We start from the raw sequence: 19,731 nt of genomic DNA, 5'->3' as shown, positions 1-19,731 counted from the left end.
TGCACAGTGATCTCCCACAAACAAACGGAATGACTGGCCAGTTAATCTAAATTTGATGGCTTTGGCTGAGGGTTACTGGGGAGAACCCTCTTCTTCGAATAATACCATTGGATCTTTTATGTCCACCCGAGAGCGCACACTGGGCCTGTGTTTAACCTTCCATCTGAAAGACAACACAGAAATTTGGGAATTAGTCCAGGTATAAAGATGACTGACACTTTTCATTGTGCAATCTTTGCTAAAAATTAAAAATATCCATTTAAAAATTAAGAATTTTAAAGATACAATGTCTGTCCATTTTGCCTCTTTACTTTCTATATGGCTTTGGATGGTGTGAACCAGGAATTGTTGCTCTGTATTAGACTTGAGCTTCGAAAAGGGTTTAGAAAAGTCCTACTTTGTTCTATGATGAGGATCTGCACCCAGACACCATGGTGTTATTTCCAGAAGGTTCCCCCGCCCCCACAAGATGTAGTCACTGAATTGTGACGATGGGTGACACTTTCAGAACTTGATTTGTGCAATGATTTTCCGCAGAGTCCTGAAGTCATCTCCTCCCACACAGTATCAAACTGCGACAATTTTCAAAATGTCAACTTGCAAGATAAAAAAGACTTACATCAGTTTTAATTTGGCACAACCAAAAAGCAGAGAAAAAATATACTGGGGGGATTTAACCTGTCAGGTTGGGTGGGTGTCAGTGCATGTGGAAAGTTAAAACATCAAAAAATACCGGCATAGTGGGAAAATGCCGACTTCCACATACTTTTGAATTTAACTTGAGAACATTCGTGAGTATGTGAGAACTCCCTTCTCCATCCTCCCCTACCCGCCTCAGTGGGACTGGCGGTCTGCTATTAACATTTGCTAAAAGCCAAATGACTGCATCTTTAAACCATGGATTCTGGCTGTAGCTGCCAGTGCACGTTTCGCAGGCTTCCTGGAACTGCCCAGGTTGAAGAAGGAGAGAGGACAGCTGAGATTAATGGGACTGATCAATTGACAGGCTAGAAAGCCTTTAAATGCAGAGATATGATGCTGCTTCTTTGCCTAGGTGAAAGGCTTTAGCTCACTATACTTGTTCTGAGACTATGCTTTCACAGTTTTGGAGGTGATTTCCAAGATTTTGGAGATTATTTCTGCTACCTTGGAGTTTTTCTTCCTTTGATCTGCAGTTTCTAGCTGTAAGCCTTCACAGTAGCATGGGACCTGTTTATGCAGCTCTGCCTTGGACATCTGATGAGGAACAAGAGAAGCAGCACCAGCAGGAGCACGATTAGCCTTCTCCTCCACCCATCACTCCAAAGACAGAGGGGATGAACACAGAGCTCCAACTCACAGGAGGCAATATCCTGAGCACAGTGTACACAGGCAGAGGATTAACTTTCTGGACATGTCTGAGCATCAATGCTTTAGGAGGCTCAGGCTCATACTTCAGTCAAGGTCAGTCAATGCATCATCACATGACATTTCCTACCCATCTCTCAAGCTGCTCAATGCACCACATACCCGTCATTCATCAATCACTCCTTGCCACTCAGGTCTCACGCCAAACATGCAGGTACACCACCTTACCCTCACCCGCTTACCAATGCTGCCAGACTCACACCCACATCTGCTGCCTACATGTATCGAGCCATGCCAGGAACATCATCCACAGTGCTGCACAATCACTGACAGTATTCCCCTCCTTATTGCAGGTCAAAGTGCTACACAATAGAAGGAAGCAGAGCAGAACCAGCAGGGGACAAGAACGCCTGCATCCCCTTCTTTCTATGGAGGCGGTGGTTGTCCGCATCATGGGACCCACTGTAGCAGAGCCCATGGCATCCAGCATTGCTGATAACATGGATGATAGTATTTTCCTGCCATATGCTCCTTCTCAACTCTCAGATCACCCTATCTGACATGACAAGCAAGCTGCTGATGGAGTGACCATGGACTTCTTGCTTTATACCCCAGCTCCCTTCCCTCACACCAATCTTTCCTGCTTTCAGACATCCAAGAACTGCTAGCTACCAGCAACAGCAGCCCAAGGAGGAAGAGAGAGAGAACAATTAATCTGACACTCACATCCACCAGCTCATATATTGGCACTGCATGTATCCTGGAAGCAAATATAGAATTGGGATCAGCACATGAGAAGTCATACAGGCACAGATGGGCTGCAGCAAGGCTAAAGGTAAAGGATATCTCGTTTACCAGTGCATTGGAGGACCAGGTTTCGGACAAGTTCTTCTGCACAGGACTCAGATGAGAATCTCAAAGGTGAGGCATACAGGAGAATGCTGATGGGCATGCACCTGCGAGATAATGGGCGTATTGACTTGACCAGCCAGGCAGCCTCTTTTCACTGTCAAGGAGCATGGAGGAGTCCTGCCCCAAGCTGGCAGAGGTCATGGGGTAGAGCTTACCCTCTCCACAGCCTCTGCTTCATCCTGGAACCTGCTGCAGCCTGTGTGTGGACAGGTCATATACTCCAGAACCCTCCCTGAAATGATAAATATAACCACTCCTTGGCAAATCCAGGAACTCACCACAACACCTCCAAAAACACATCTGAATATTTCCAGACACTTGGTCAGGAAATTAGAAGCAGGATGCTAATGCCGTGGCTTAGTTAAAGAGCCTCTGAGAAACCAACTCCTTGAGCTTGCAGATCCCTGACTTGCTGCTAGCCTCACCTCCTGCGAGTGGGTCTGAACATGAAAATTCCACCCATTACACACATATGAGGGGTGGTTGGATGAAGGCCAGCAGTAAGTGTTGTGACGCAGGATTCACACCCCATAATAAACTCATTGCCGAATTTCTGAAATATTGTCACTGTGGGAGAGGTACAACATGGAACCAGATTCTTTCCCCATGAGAAAAGCTAGTCACCTCAACCAATATTCAGGCACCCTATAGCGACTGATTTCATGGACAGGCAGCCTACCTGTCTACCCACACTGTCGTCTGTGGACCAGCCATGCTATGATGAAACAAAGGGCAGAATTGTCCCAGATTTGCACTAAATGCGGCAGCAGGAGGGAAAAACGACGTTTTACCCGCCGGCTGCAATGATGGCCTCTCACACTGTAGCGTGCCAGTCCTGCCACATTGTTTATGCATTCCTGGGAAACACGCCATTTCGATGGTGGCTGGGCACTCATTCACCCACCACGCCATCACCTCACTGCTTCCTCACACCGGGCACCATATTTAAAGTGCAGCCGTGCGCACACCTCTCAGTGCTTCCAGACCACAACTGCTGCACGGAAGACATGACCCTGAAAGACATGAAGACTATAGCCGCAGGATGGGTAGCAATATCATCAATCCGGCTTGGGAGGCGGTGGCAACGGTGGTCAGCGCCAATGCCTTGCCAAGGAGGACAGCCACCCAGTGTTGAAAAAGAATGAATGATCTCCTCCGTTCTCATCACTCTCAACTCACACATTCACAAACCCATCGCACATCCACACGGACCTCACTCACTGCCAGTTCAAGGGACATCACCATTCATTCTCTCACACACATCGTCACTGTCCTCATCCTGTCCATGGGACCACTCACCCCCACACATGCCAGGCATACTTATCATCTGGTCTGGCAGGTGTCCTGCTTACACTCTCTCCATCTCTATTTATGCAGGACAAGCTGGCACACAATAAGAGGGAGAGGTCACAGACTGGTGAAGGAAAGCCTGAAACCAAGGTCCTCACAGACTTTGAAAACAGAGCCATCCAGCTGGCCTGCGAGAATATGGACCATTCCTGTGCTGACGGTGAGATCAGCGGTTCTCTACCAAGTGAGGATCCAGCATTGCAACATCCATCTGACAATCATGCTGTGAGTGATGTGTCCTGTTTCACAGGCCACTGCCATGCACTAATTATCTTCCCTTGCTTTCGCAAGGCACATCTGGGAAACAGCCGACATAGTCCATGACCCAGGGCCTCCAATAAAGCCCCAAGAAACCTCTGAAGAGGAATCTGAAGGCATGCTCATTGAAGCCCCGTCACAGCTTCACCCACACCTTCCACCAGCAGAGAGACACACACCTCGGTGGGACCTAGCTTTAGAGTAGCTTCTGGATCATAATCTGGTGAGCACAACGCACTTTCCAATCCACAGTAGGCGGCAGCAGGGACTTCCCAGGTCTCCAGCACTCGGAGGGCTGCTGGAGGCCAGAAACCTGCTGAGTCCGAGTCAGATGACTCGGTCATATCTCAGTTGCTGGAGCTGCAAAGACAAGCTTGGGAAGGAAGGGCTGTCCGCTGCACTCCTCAGATTTCAAGGTATGATGGAGGAGTTTGTCCGCCTTCAGGCTGAGGTGATAGTGCCAGCATGCTAATGCACCGAGGTCAACACTAGTAGGATGGAGATCTTGATCCAGGAAGTCGCTCCTGCACTGCTGCGTGGGCTGAACTCCATCACTGACGCCATAGTTGGCCTCCAACAGTGTGTACCCGAGAGGGGTGTGGGGCAGCTCGATCTCACTCCAGCTACCCCTTCTCCTCAACGAGTCAGCCAGGGGCCGTCGGGCACCCATAGGGTGGAGGATCAGCAGGTGCACACCCCCAGGCCATCCATCCAGGTGACTCCAGGAGTGTCCGGCCCAACCGAATCCCCTCTTCCTGTGACTCCAGCAGTTCCAGCTCCACAGGCCGAGGAGGGTGCCACTGCCACACAGCAAGACCCTGAAAACAGGCCGAAGCCCTCCAGGCCTCGGCCCTCCAGTGGACACCCGCCAAGGTCATCTCAGACAAGGTGTTGCAATCAGCAGGCTTCCCCCACCTCTGCTGTGGATGCCCAGGGAGCACCAAGACATAGCGGCAGGGTTAGGATGGTTAAGAAGATGTAGTTGCACAGCCTGGGCAAGGGTGGTAATCGCTTGTGCATAATGTTCACAATTGTCAATAAACTCTCAAGAATGTCCCCCTGCCTATGGCTCCTTGTTCTGATGAACAGTTTCATGTCACTCAGTTGTAAAACCTCGGTTTCTGCACAAGATAAAGGCAGGTATCTCAGTCCAGGGCCTCTACCCTGTGCTTTGTGCAGCCTTCAGATCAAAGTGATGGTGCGACCTCCCACTCCCTGGACACATTACTGATGCCGGCACCTCAATGATGCTTGTCATTGCTGCCAGAATGTAGTGGGCAGGCGTCACAGAGTTCCATCATTCTCTCTGTGTGCTCTCAGCACCTTTAAGGTGGGGCTGGCCCCCATCTCTTCAGCATCTGTGACCAGTGACGCTGTGCTCCAGAAGGGGTCAGGTGCTGAAAGCGGACAAAGGATCACATGCTTTTAAAGTTTCATGGCTGCGTCTCCATGTTATGACCCTGATCACAGAGTGCAAGTGAGCTGCCCTCAGCCAGACAGGAGCCAGACATTCTCAGAGGCTATGTGAAGACTTATGGAGTGTCCTCACTGCATGTCATAATCATCCTCCTGGAATTGAGCAACGATTAGGGCCTCCACTGCGTCACCAGCCAGCTGGTGTATGATTTGGAGGAGAACTTGTAGGTGACAGTGCCGAAGAGATTGAGCCTGGGACCAAATTGACTCATATGAAGCAGCTCCACTGTGGGTAATATTTTCATCACCCTATCAGGAGGATGTTTGCAGGAGCAGTAGAGGTCGGGGTGGGGAGAGGGTAGCTGCATGGACTGGATTTTTTGTGGGGCACTCCTGCTCCTCTCTCCTCAACAGGAAAGCTTTCCTAAATCTTTTAAAATTTAAATGATTGCTTTTCACTCAGTTCGCAGCAGCCGCAAAAGAATCCTGAGCAGGAGGCCCAAAATTTGCTCTGCTGACTGGAAATAAATTTCCTAGAGGGGTCTTTAAACCATTAACCCTAATACATGGGAGAGGCCTAAAGCCTGCCTGAATAATAGGCCTAGTGAATTTAGCAGTGGACTGAACACACACTCAATTTGGACACGGGCTCACCCACTGCCAAATTCTTCAGCCCTGGGCCCATTTCATGCCTGAAAAACAGGTGCAAACAGAATTGATTGGATTGCTCTACAGAGAGTAGGCATGGACTCAATAGGCTGAATGGCCTTCCTCTGTGCCATATGATTGTATGCCATATACAATTTCAAATCAAAATATTGTGAAGTTGATGACCTCCCTAGACACCAGGTATTGCATGGTAGTTTTGAGGGAAAAATGTTCAGTTAGGAACAATAATTTCTAAAAATTACATTCCTAATATATTTTTCAAACGAATACTTGATGTTGGAGTCTCGATCTCAGTGTATTTTAACTGGACTCTTCATTTCCTAAAGATTTTTCTTGGGATGCTGCATTTATTTGTAGTTTTGCTGAAAAAAAAGTTTCCAATTATAAAGCACTTCCCACAATCTCAGAATGCCCCATAGCACTTTACAGCCTGAAATATTTTTTCTAAGTGTCGTCAGTATGGAAGTCAATTTGAGCACAGCAAGCTCCCAAAAACAGCAATGAAATAAATGACCAGACAATTGTTTTAATGAATGTTGGTTGAGGGATGAATGTTGAGCTAGGACACATGGGACAGCTCCCCTGCTCTTCTTTGAAACAGTGCTATGGCATCTTTTACATCCACCTGAGAGGGCAGATGGAGGCTTCATTTAACATTTCGTTTGAAAAAACAACATCTCTGGCAGTGCAATACTCCCTCAGTACTGCACTAAAGTGTCAGCCTGAATTATGCACTCGAGTCTCAGGAGTGAGACTTAAGCCACAACCTTCTGCTTCAACAGTGAGTGTGCTACCACTGAGTCATAGCTGAAACCATGGTGGAGGCACATTTTGAACCTGTATATTCCTTGTATTGATGGTGTTCCCACAGTGGTGTCTGCTAGTGAATTCCAAGATACTGAGTAAGTGACGATAAAGGAATGGCAATTTACATCCAGGTCAGGATATTGTGTGATTTGAAGGGGATGATATTCCCATTCTTATAACTTAAAGAAGCTGTATGATTATATTGAGTGTATTAAAAAAATTATTTGTGGTTTGATACTTTAAGTTTACTTCAACTGGCTGATCCCATCAGCTTGAGTCCGTTCAGCAGTTATCGGAAGACAGATCTGATAGCAACACATCCAATCTGCCTCTGATTATGTGCACTACAAGACACAGGGGTTTTTTTGCGCAGCTGGTGGCTAGAAATGGACAGTTGGAACTCTCTGTCCTAGTGGGTTGTTTAACCAAGCAGTAATTTCAGGGCATTCTACCCTTGTTTACAAATTCTTTCCTAGAAATAGTAAGCTTTTCGAAAGTACAGTACTAAAGAAGATGTTGATTTGTTACCTTGTTGGTGATAGGGTCAGCGTGTTACCAATTCTGCAATTAAACATTCAAACTTGGCAGAACATCTGCTTTAAGAAAATGAAGATGTTTAATTAATGCCAAATCTTTTTCACCTTAAAGGATACCAATGTCAAGAAAAAGTGTTCAGCAAAATTTTGTCCATTTGTTCAAAAACAAGCCAAATTGCATTGTCATGTCACTTGCCTGTGATGCCACTTCAATGAATATACCACTCTATTCCTCTTCAAACAAGTCACACACTGTTTCAGGAGGGCAGTGTCCCTTTAATAGCAATATTACGCACTACACAATAGTCTGCTTACTGAAAAAACCATGCTCCAGTGTTGTAATTCAGTCATGCAGGAGAATTGACTGATAGTGAATTAACTGGAATTTTAATTAAACTAAGCTCTGCGTTTGCTTGTTTCCCATCACAATTCCTCTACTGTGTTTACTAATTGGTCTATGGACTATTTCAAGCTCTAAGGCTTCCTATTGGTGTCTATGTAAACACCACAATCATCAGCCTCATTTTTAGCGAGGTCTGAAAATTCTACTCTTTCTGCATGATTGGGTCTACAATAAAGATTGACTAACTTGCATCTTAATAGAGACACATCTTAGTGTAACTCAGATCTCAAATAGTTTCACTGGACTAGTGTAGGTCTAACTTGTTCAATAAGCTTGAAGTTTTAGAATTGAATGCAGAAATGAAGAAGTGTTACAACTTTAGCTTTTCTCTCTCTCTCTCAACAGTGATACCTGTAAATGTACTTAGTTCTTTACAATCCAGAAACTGTGCCTTTCTATTTTTTTGTTCTTGCAGATGTGCACAATTATTTAACTGCCTAGACTGTGCTGGCAAAGTGTGACACTATCATTTTCAGCTCTGGCCAGTGTTTACATGCCCCTGGTGTCAATTCCATCACCTTTCCTAGCTGCTCTGATGCTGAGTTCATTGGTGTTTTCTTTGACACTTAGCTGAGCTACCTACCACATACCTGATCTATTGCGAAGGCACTCTTCTTTCCCATGCACAGTAATGGCCATTTATATCTCTACCTCGCCTAGTTAACTTCAGAAACTTCCTATCTCATCTTCACCACCACCAGCATCAGATCTCAAATAATTCCCTCACCAGTTTGCTTGTCTCTATGCTTCAAAAACTACAGCTAATATAGGATGTCACAGTGTTGTGTTCTCTCTCCCACATAGCCCAGCACACTCATCACTTTCCTCTATCTTCATCCAGCTCACTTTGCCCTGGCAAGTTAACTTCAAGATGCCGTTTTCAGATCCCTCCGAGATTTAATTACTTATTTGGAAAATCTTTCCCAACCATACATCTTAGCTTGCACCCTCTATTCCACTATCTTTGAACTGATATTTATTTGCCCCTCTGCCTATTGTAAAGATATATCCTTATGCCCAAAGTGTCTGAACTCCCTTCGAAATTACTTCATCTATTTATTAAAATATGTTTTTATATTCTTTAGGGAGAATTGTATTTCCACAGGAGAGGTGGAGAATTGGTGTTAAATTCTTATAAAAAGGGTACCCAACCTGCCATGAACATGCCTGCTTCTGGTCTAACAGGGATGGTTTGCGATCAAGTGAGCAACCTGCTCACAAGAGGCATGTCAGTAATTATAATATTTAAATGAGTTTACATGCCTCAGATTTTAGCTGCCATGTAGATTTGATGGCTGCGATTGGACAACCAATCCCCCCCCATCCCCATCCCAACTGCGATCTCTTCTCCCCCACAATCTCTCCCTATCTCCATCCCTCTTCTCCAGTGTCCAGCTGTGGACCTGTACATGGGCACTTGCCCGCTTGGCAGCCGGCTGCCCTCTTCCATCCTCACCGCAATTTTAAGCGTGATGGGGGAGGTGTCAGGTAACCTGCCTGACCGAGGCAAAATTGAGCCATTGATTGACTACTTAAGGGCCTCTTCCCACATCCTTTGCAAGTTTTTGTGTGTCAGGCAGAGGCTAGTGCCAAGTGGGAAGCCTGGCAATATTCACTGTTTGGGCTGGTGATAGGCCTCCTTGCCCCCCCCACCCCCTTGGATTACTTCCTTTACAGACCATCTGAGCCCATTGGAGTTTCCCTCCAGCCAAAGGTCTTCTCACCCCTGGGTTTTCCCTCCCTCCTGGCTTGTCCACCCTGCGCCTGTGCCTCCTCCCCCCCCCCACCCCATCCACTCACAAAGGTCTGCTAGCCTGGCCCCATCAATCCCCCCTGCCCCACTTACCTCTCCATCTGGCTACAGCAATGATCATCCTTGGGGACTGGATACAGACCCAGCAGTGGCCACCACTCCTGGTAGTACTTCCAGGGCCAGACAACTGCCGACGATTTGATTGGCTGGCAACTCTGGGAGTTGGGACTTCCTCCACAAATGGGGGCGGAAGTCTCGCACTGAACCAGTTAACACATACCAAGTGTTAAATTGGGTCAACCCATTGGAGCGGTGGGGGTGGGAGGGGTGCGGTTTCCCTCCAACATTCATGCTGAAGGGGTGGGGTCCCCAATGCAACATAAAATTCTGCTCCCAGTGTCAGAAACTACAATGACCAGTATAAAAGAAAACACAATTACTTTTCATGATTGGGTTAATGGTGAAAAACTATACAGTGAAGCAAATGTGTCCTTTTAAACCAATGAGCAATATTGCTAATTAAGTCGAGAAAACAGTCAAGCAATTGAAACTTTGCCACACAAGAAATGGACTCTTTGGGAGGAGACATTCAACTGTCCCCCACCCCTTTCTTACCTAAAAATAGGGCCAACTACATTTGAAGGTCTGGTGGGGATCCTGTGCACCCATTGGCCTACCTGAATCAGGTTTCAGACAGGTGTTTAAATGGGTGCCCAGCACTCCCATCCAAAACGGTTTCAATATGCAAATAAAGTCTCTACGTCTGTTGTAGGACCCTGATTGCAACTTCCAAGGAAAAATGGGCAAAGTCCAACTGTTTCCAGCCGTTGAGAGGTCAAACCTGCTGCCGTTAAAGGATACCTCTCCCAAAACATAAGCAAGACTGCTCCTTTTGGACCAATAAATGTAATCTGGTCCATTGCCAACCCATTTTCCCCCCATCACAGGCCTTGCCTGGCAGCCAGCTGTGACGTTCATCCACAGCAGAATGCAGCAAAATGTCCAATTGACATCTGCAGACTGCTGAGAAAAGATTATTGAGGCCTGACTCTGAAAGTGCTTTGTGTTTCTTGGTTGTTATTTGGGCAGGCGCATGGAGACACTGCTGGTATCATGCATCTTATTGAACAGCAGAGCAGGCTCCAGGGGTCAAACGGCCTACCCCTGCTTCTGATTCATATGCTTGTATGTAATAACATCTTTCCAATACCGCTATTTTTCCATAGAGTCCAGTTCCTTATGACAGTTTTATTTTCATGAGATCAATGTAGTAATGTATTTTTTTATTTATTCATTCACGGGATGTGGCAGCCATTGGCCAGGCCAGCATTTATTGCCCTTGAGAAGGTGGTGGTGAGGTGCCACCTTGAACTGCTGCAGTCCATCTGGTGTAGGTAAACCCAAGGTGCTGTTAGGGAGGGAGTTTCGGGATTTTGACCCAGCAAAAGTGAAAGAGCAGAGATATAGTTCCAAGTGAGGGTGGTGTGTGGCTTGGAGGGGTACTTGTAGGTGGTGATGTTCCCAAGCATCTGCCACCCATGTCCTTCTCGGTGGTAGAGGTTGCAGGTTTGGAAAGTGCTGTCGAAGGAACCTTGGTGAGCTGCTGTAGTGCATCTTGTAGATGGTACACACTGCTGCCACTGCGTTGGTGGTGGAGGGAGTGAATGTTTAAGATGGAGGATGGGGTGCAAATCAAACTGGCTGCTTTGTCCTGGATGGTGTCGAGCTTCTTGAGTGTTGTTGAAGCTGCACTCATCCAGGCAAGTGGAGAGTATTCCATCACACTCCTGATTTGTGCCTTGTAGATGGTGGACAGGCTTTGGGGAGTCAGGACATGAGTTACTCACCAGAGAATTCACAGCCTCTGAACTGCTCTTGTAGCCACAGTACTTACATGGCTGGTCCAGTTCAGTGTCTGGTCAATGGTAACCCCCAGGATGTTGATAGTGGGGGATTTTGCGATGGTAATGCCATTGAACATCGAGGGGAGATGGTTGAATTCTGTCTTGTAGATGGTTGTTGCCTGGCACTTGTGTCGCGTGAATGTTACTTGCCACTTATCAACCCAAGCCTGACTATTGTCCAGGTCTTGCTGCATATTAGCACGGACTACTTTAGTATCTGAGTCTTTGTGATTGGTGCTGAACATTGTGCAATCATCAATGAACATCCACGCTTCTGATCTTATAATGGGGGCAGAAGGTCATTGATGAAGCAGTTGTAGATGGGCCTTGGATATGTATAAGAACAAGTGTAAATTCAACTCCTTGAGCCTGCTCTACCATTCAATTGCTTCACGGCTGAACTGTGCTTCAACTCTACCTTTATTTCATGTCCTTTGATACCCTTAGCTAACAAAACGCTGTCGATCTCAGTCCTGGAAATTTCAATTAACTTAGTATCCACAGCCTTTTGGGGAACAAAGTTCTTCCTAATTCCACTCTTGTATAGTCTAGCTCTAATATTAAGATTTTGCCCCCTCGTTCTAGATTCCCCTGCCAGAGGAAATAGCTCCGCTGTATATATGCAATTGAATTATTTTATTATTTTAAATACCTCAATTAGATCACCCCTCCGCCATCTGAATTCAAGGGAATATAAGCCAAGATTATTCAATCTGTCCTCACAATTTGACCCCTTAGAAGCAAAAATCTTTAGTACATGTGGTTGTGGTTCTTTGCTGCTATTTGTAAATGGTTTGCGGAGAGACATGTGTTCACTACACAGTCAGGGCTGATTCCTTGATTGGATGCTTCCAGTAAGGAGCAGAATTCTCAAAGACTGAACAGCAGGAAACCATAGCCATACAGAAGATAATTTTTTATCTGTTAATTTTGCAACCTGAGCTCTCTTGGGACTAGCCTTGTAGGGACGGATATTATTTTCTTTGCATTATTATAAACTAGTAGGCACCCACTTCTGATCAGAAATAGCTGAAGAAGGGGGAGAAAGTGGATTAATAGCAGCTTTACACAATAGAGTGGCTTTAAATTCACAGCATCCTTATTGTAAGTTTAAGTTTACTTTTAATTTAATGTTGAAATTTTATGTTCTTATTAAAAATTTGACATGGAACCAAACAGTTAAGTTTCTTATATGTAACACCCAACTCTCTTGATTATTTCACAGGTCCTGCTGTCAGATTCAGTGACTTCAAGGTATCAAATCCAAAGCCACCGCCTCTGATTGGGCAGCATACCGTTGAGGTACTGAAGTCTATGCTGGGCTATAGTGAGAGCTATATCAATGAATTACTCATAGCTGGAATAGTCACCCAACATGCTCGGCACTAAAGGCTAGTGTCTCTTACACAAGCATTTTTGACCTTTCTGAGATCAACCAACTTCACAGTTCAGAGAGGATCATTTATAATTGCACGTGCACAAATGAATCAAGGTAAATTTCACTGCAGCTTGTTGCAAGACAAATCAGCGGTCTTAGCCTTAATATAGTGAAATGCAGAATGGTTAATGAAAATAAATGATAGATGTAACCACCATTGAGTAAAACACTAGTGTTCACAGACCTTGGCTAAATGGAATTCAGAATGGTTTATTAGAAATCTTTAAAAAAGATGTCAATTAACTATACAGAGTGTTTGAATCCTGTACTGTTTGACTCTTGGAAGTTCATCTACTTTTACTGAATGGAAAGTTGACTTCCACAATTCAGCACATTGTCTGATTTGTAGCTGAAACTAAATAAATACAAGGGCACTGTGAAACTGCCAGAACCCTGCTGCAAGAACCTGCTCTTAAAATTGCACAAGTCCAGTACAATTCAGCAAAATTAAAAAATTTTAATGACATATTTTCATTATTGTAATGCAAACAAAAGCAATTGATGACCAATGTTTAAGAGTTTGATCTTTGTACTGCTGCACAGTGTTGAAAGTTTACTGATAAAACTGTCATTGTATCACGCATTTCTTACTGGAATCAATTATCTGTACTGCAGTCTGTAAATTGTTTACATATCATTAGTTTGGAAAAACTAACAGATATTGTTGGAATAAACATTTCTATGTTTCATGTGGCTTTTTTTGATACAAATATTTTTGAATCAGATGAAGAACCTTGAAAGAATGCATGTTGAATTTCAGTGCTGGATATAGAGTCCAAGTATAGCTTTATAGTCAGCTTTGATGCTGGCTATTGAAGTAATTTTAAAAAGACAGGCACTGGGCTGAGGAAATGTGTTCACCTTCAAAATAAAGAGACTGGGCTTGGAAATATTCCAAATATTAAACACCAGGGGCAGAATTTTACAAGTTGGCGAGTGGGGGCGGGGCCCGCTCGCCGCGCGTAAAATGAGGCGTGGTGACGTCAGGGTGGTACCGACCTCCCGACGTCACCGCACCCGATTTAAATTTTCAGTTAGGCGGGGTCACAGCAAAATCAGCTGCCGGCCCACCGACCTGTCAATGGCCAATTGAGGCCATTGACAGGATCAATTAAGTAATTAAAGGACCTGCCCGTCCAACCTTAAGGTTGGCGGGCAGGCCAGGAGCCCTGGCGGGAACTGGAAAAAACATGAAACCTCATCCACGGGCGGGATGAGGTTTCATGTAGGCTTTAAAAATTTTTAATAAATATTTTGTAGAAATTATTGACATTGTCACATGAGGGGACCTGAAAGGGAAATTTTATTTTTCTATTTTTAGCTTTTTGACATTTAGGCTGCACTTAGCCTCAGGGAGATGAGTGCGCTCTTTTGTGCGCATACGCAAAAGAGTGCACTCTCAACTTTGGGATTCTCCCCCCGCCCGCACAGGGAGCGCATAGCGCTTCTGTGCGGACATCATGCTGGGCGGGCCTTAACTGGCCCCCCCACATAAAACGGCGCCGCGCCTCCGATCGGAAGCGCTGCCTGTACACGCCCACCCATCAACTTCCCCCCCGACAGGGGGAAAATTCAGCCCCAGATCACAAAAGTCACCCATGTAATTCCTGGGGCAGAATCTTCGGGTCGGTGAACAGGGGCAGGCATGCGTCCTGACGTCACCGCGCGTCATTCAGATATTCAGTTCGGCGGGCACGCACTGGAGTTGGCTGCGCGCCCGCCGAAATGTCAAAGGCCTATTAAGGCTATTTAAATATCAATTAAAATACTTAACTAAGCTGCCCTTCCAACTTTAAGGTTGGCGGGCAGGCAAAGAGCCCAGGCGGCCTTCGCATTTATCATGAAATCTCATCCACGGGCGGAATGAGGTTTCATGAAGGTTTTTAACGTTTAATAAAATTTTTCAATAAAATTAATTGATGTGTCCCGGCTCATGTGACACTATCACATGAGGCGACGTCTTAAAAAAATTTTTTTGTCTTTATAAAAATTTTTAAAGATCAAACTAACCTCCCTGAGGCAGCTCTTTGCCTCAAGGAGATTTCTGCGCTCTTTCACGCGCATGTGCAAAAGAGCGCAAACCCTGACTCAGCCTACTCCCCCCGCCTGCACAGGGAACGCACAGCACTTCCGGGTGCGCGTCACGCTGGGTGGGCCTTAATTGGCCTGCCTACATAAAATGGCGGCGTGCAGCCGATCGCAGGCAGTGATCGGCTGCACGCCTGCTCCCATCCAACCCCTCCTGACAGGGAGAAAATTCTCCCCCTAGAATCTGTTCAATGGTAGAGGGTGTCAAAGGTTCTCTAGAAAACTGCACTCAGTAAACCACCAGCCCCCATCACCCCCTCTCCCCCACCCTGCAATCTATGGCATTACCTCAGCACTAATTTTGTCCCCAACCAAGGGCAGGAATAATACACAATATGGGGACAGCAAACAAATGCTCAAAGCAATATTTTAAAACCACATTTGTCCCTGGTTTTTTAACTTATTTTCTCGTTCTCCTTGAGGCAGCTTTCATTATCTGTGTTTGTTTGGCTGCAGCGATTTTTTGAATAGCGGATGCTGGTCTAAAGTGGCATGTTCATCATTAGTGCTGCCATGAAAAATTCACTGAAATATTTCTTTATGACGTAAAATTAACATAACAAAGTTAAGGCTGTCTAGTTCTGATATGGAAGAACATATTGCAAATTCCATTTTTTTGTATATCAAACCAAATGCCTTTAAAATTGATTTAAAATTAAAGCATTTAGGAAGTTTATTTTACTGTTTCTAAAAAAAAGTTCTGATGTCAGTATTTTCATCATTTATTTGTTTAACATAAATACTTTATGGAAAATAGTTTTGACTTAAATACATACATCCAGATAAATAAACAGGAGGAAAATAAAGAGTTTGACTTGCACTCAGGCCCTGATTTCTCCACTCACTACCCGTCCGTAACAGGGAAGGAGTTTCGCAACGTTAGTCCCTTTTTGCATTCATACGGTAACAGAGGGATAAAGGAAAGAAAGGGGTTCAGGGCAAAGACCATGATGAAAATAAGAATTATGGTCAGGATTTTCCCCCCGTCGGGGACGAAGTTGAAGTGCAGGCGTGCACAGGCGCGCCTCCTATCGGCGCCCCCAATAAGGGGCGCACCGGCATTTTATGTGGGCGGGCCAATTAGGAGCGCTATGCCCTCCCTGTGCGTGCAGGGGGGGGAATCCTTAAACCTGAGAGTGCACTCTTTTGCGCATGCGCACGAAAGAGCGCACTCATCTACCTGAGGCTAAATGCTGCCTCAGGAAGATCGCCTCTACTGCCAAAAACATTAAAAATAGAGGAAAAAAAATTCCCTGACATGTCCCCTCATGTAACATTGTCACATGAGTTGGGACATGTCCATAACTTTTTAAAAACTTTAATAACATTTTTTAAAACCTACATGAAACTTCATCCCACCCATGGATGAGGTTTCATACTTTTTCTGAAGCCCGCTAGGGCTCCTGGCCTGCCCGCCAACCTTAAGGTTGGACGGGCAGGTCCATTAATTGCTTCAATGACTCTGTCAATGGCCTCAGTTGGCCATTGACAGGTCGGTGGGTGCACAGCTGATTTTGCTGTGCCCCCGCCTAGCTGAAAATTTAAATGGGGCGTGGTGACGTCGGGAGTTCTGCCCGATGTCACCGCGCATCATTTTACGCGTCGGTGAGTGGGCCCTGCCCTGTGGTTTCACATGAGTCCAGAATCCAGAATCAAAGTCCAATGAGGAATTCTTTCGCAGAGTTCGGCTGGCTGAAAACCAGTGGTATTAGATTCGCTTTTCCAGTGGTGTTGATGTCCCAAGATGAAGTAGGCACACAGAGATTGAATCAGTTCTGTAGACGATAGTACAAATCTTCCCAGCAGAGTCAGGTTAGATGGAGGCCAGTTGTCCAACCTGGCCAGAACTTGCTTCTGTGGCCTGCCAGTCAGATGTTAAACAGCAGACTGAAGATGGAATCCGAAAGCTATATAATTATAGCAATTCAAACAGCTCGAGTTTCAGTCATATGACAGGGTGGTTTTGGGTCAAGCTATTCAGCTAGTGAGGGCTCTTGTTAAAACCCATTGTGTTATAAGCAGGTAACAGTAGAACCAGTAGCACAACATTGGCGATGAAAAGTCACAAATAGCTTTGCCTTTGTCCATAGCTGGCTGGTGCAGACGTCTTGTCTACTATCCTTTGTGTTGGATTGGCTGGAATGTTTATACAATGCAAGGCGTGTTACATTCCAGGGGTTTTATGTGTTAGCCTTTGCCCACTTTTAAATTGCTCAGAAATTTCCAGAGCTACCATCGTGTGGTCAGTGGCAGCCATTTTATCAGTCCAGCCACCAGCCCATTTTAAAAGAAAAATAATAATTGTATATGTTAGCCAGATAGACATAGATATATATGTATTTTTTTCCTTCATGTCTTCTGATCGTGACAATATATATATATAAAATCACTTTTCATATTCTCAGGATGTCCTAAAACATATCACAGTTAATTTGAAGTGCAGTTACTGTTGCTTTATAGACAGACACTGTAAACCAGTAAAATCCTTTATTAACAGAAAGAGCTAGTCAGTCTGGTTTTGGTGATATTGGCTGAGGGGCAGATATTCGCAGGATACTGGGAGAACTACCTTACTCTACTTTTCTTCGAATGGTATCGTCATGATCAGGCAAGCAGGTCTTGGTTTAACATTTAATCAAAAATAAAACCTCCTTAGACAATGCAGCATTCCTTCAGTGCTCACTGAAGCATTAGCTTATGTGCAAGTCCTGAAGTGACAATCAAATCTATGACGTACTGATTCAGAGGACTATTATTAAATAAATAGCACCCAGTGACCAATCCAGTTGTCCACTGCATAAATAAAAGCATTAATGGAAACAGTAAGGAATAGAATGACCAATTAAGTCTTTGAGAATATTCCTTATGTTGGCAGGGAAAATAAAATATATCTATATAAATTAAAAGGATTATCCATTGCTGAGCAGTGTTCAGCAAAGTTGGGAAATTAATGCAACCCATAAGCTGTCATGATTGGAGGGATTGAAGAAGAATGTGCCTGATTTGAAGAAAGCAGATAAGGTAAGCATTAAGAACGTTTGTCAACTAAGTGAAGCTATACAATACCGCATATGGGTGTGACTATCAATTACTATCAGTGCTATCAAGTGGCACTTGCTTAGCAATAACCTGCTCACTGATGCTCAGTTTGGGTTCCACCAGTGCCACTCAGCTCCTGACCTCATTACAACCTTGGTTCAAACATGGACAAAAGAGCTGAACTCCTGAGGTGAGGTGAGAGTGACTGCCTTTGACATCAAGGCAGCATTTGACTGAGCACGGCATCAAGGAACTCTAGCAAAGCTAGAGTCAATGGGATTCAGGGGGAAAACTCTCTGCTAGTTGGACTCATACGTAGCACAAAGGAAGATGGTTGTGGTTGTTGGAAGTCAATCATCTCAGTTCCAGGACATCACTGCAGGAGTTCCTCAGGGTAGTGTCCTAGGCCCAACCATCTTCAGCTGCTTCATCAATGACCTTCCTTCCAACATAAAGTCAGATGTGGAGATGTTCACTGATGATTGCACAATGTTCGGCACCATTTGCGAAGACTCAGATACTGAAGCAGTCCGTGTCAAAATGCAGCAAGATCTGGACAATATCCAGGCTTGGGCTGACAAGTGGCAAGTAACATTCGCACCACACAAGTGCCAGGCAATGACCATCTGCAGCAAGAGAGAATCTAACCATTGCCCCCTAACATTCAATGGCATTACCATCCCTGAATCCCCACTATCAACATCCTGGGGGTTACCATTGATCAGAAATTTAACTGGACTAGCCATATAAATACTGTGGCTATAAGAGCAGGTTGGAGTCTAGGAATTCAGCTGCGAGTAACTCACCTCCTGACTCCCCAAAGCCTGTCCACCATCTACAAGGCACAAGTCAGGAGTGTGATGAAATACTCTCCATTTGCCTGGATGAGTGCAGCTCCAACAGCACTGAAGAACCTTGACACCATCCAGGACAAAGCAGCCCACTTTATTGGTACTCCATTCACAAACATTCACTCCCTCCACCACCGACGCACAGTAGCAGCAGTGTGTACTATCTACAAGATGCACTGCAGGAATTCACCAAGGCTCTTTCGACAGCACCTTCCAAACCCACAACCACTACCATCTAGAAGGACAAGGGCAGCAGACGCATGGAAACACCACCATCGAAAGTTCCCCTCCAAGCCACTCACCATCCTGACTTGGAAATATATCGCCATTCCTTCACCGTCGCTGAGTCAAAATCCTGGAACTCCCTCCCTAACAGCACTGTGGGTGTACCTACACCACATGGACTGCAGCGGTTCAAGAAGGCAGCTCACCACCTCCTTCTCAAAGGCAATTTGGGATGGGCAATAAATGCTGGCCCAGCTAGTGATGCCCACATCCCATGAATGAACAATAAAAAAAAAACTCACAGTACTATAGCTAGAGGACCAGAAGAAAAAGGACTAGAAGTGATGCTTCAGCTATTCAAAACCCTGGTTAAATAATACCTGAAGTACTGTGGGCAGTTCTAGACATTACATCTTAGGAAGGATTTTTTTTATTTGTTGGAATGAAATTAGGGCCAGAATATTGCACTCGTTGGGCAGGCAGTGCGCCTGACCCGAACAAACGTAAAATGACACACAATGACGTCAGGCGAGTGTCCCATCGCGCGATATTTTGGTCGGCGGGTGTGCGCGGGAGTCAGCAGCGAGCCCGCCGACAATCAGCAGGCCTATTAAAGATCTAATTGAATTAAATTTTTCCACTGCCCATCCAACCTTACGGTTGGAGGGCAGGTGAAAAGGCCAAGTGGCCTTTTGATTCTTTGCGAAACTTCATCCACGGGCAGGATGAGGTTTT

General features: G+C 45.3%; 1 protein-coding gene across 2 annotated transcripts in view; it reads left to right on the top strand.

Annotated features, from left to right (window-relative positions):
- Window positions 1-13,480, top strand: part of sugct (succinyl-CoA:glutarate-CoA transferase) — a 596,483-nt gene extending 583,003 nt beyond the window's left edge. For both annotated transcript variants that reach the window (XM_078540132.1, XM_078540128.1), the window contains one exon: window positions 12,581-13,480. In XM_078540132.1, the coding sequence (XP_078396258.1) occupies window positions 12,581-12,637 (57 nt within the window). In that variant the 3' untranslated portion in view covers window positions 12,638-13,480. The remainder of the gene's footprint in view (window positions 1-12,580) is intronic.
- Window positions 13,481-19,731: the final 6,251 nt, after the last annotated feature.

This window comes from Cetorhinus maximus, chromosome 4 (genome assembly GCF_964194155.1).
Source record: "Cetorhinus maximus chromosome 4, sCetMax3.hap1.1, whole genome shotgun sequence".
NCBI lineage: Eukaryota > Metazoa > Chordata > Chondrichthyes > Lamniformes > Cetorhinidae > Cetorhinus > Cetorhinus maximus.
This window is presented reverse-complemented; position numbering and strand designations above follow the sequence as displayed.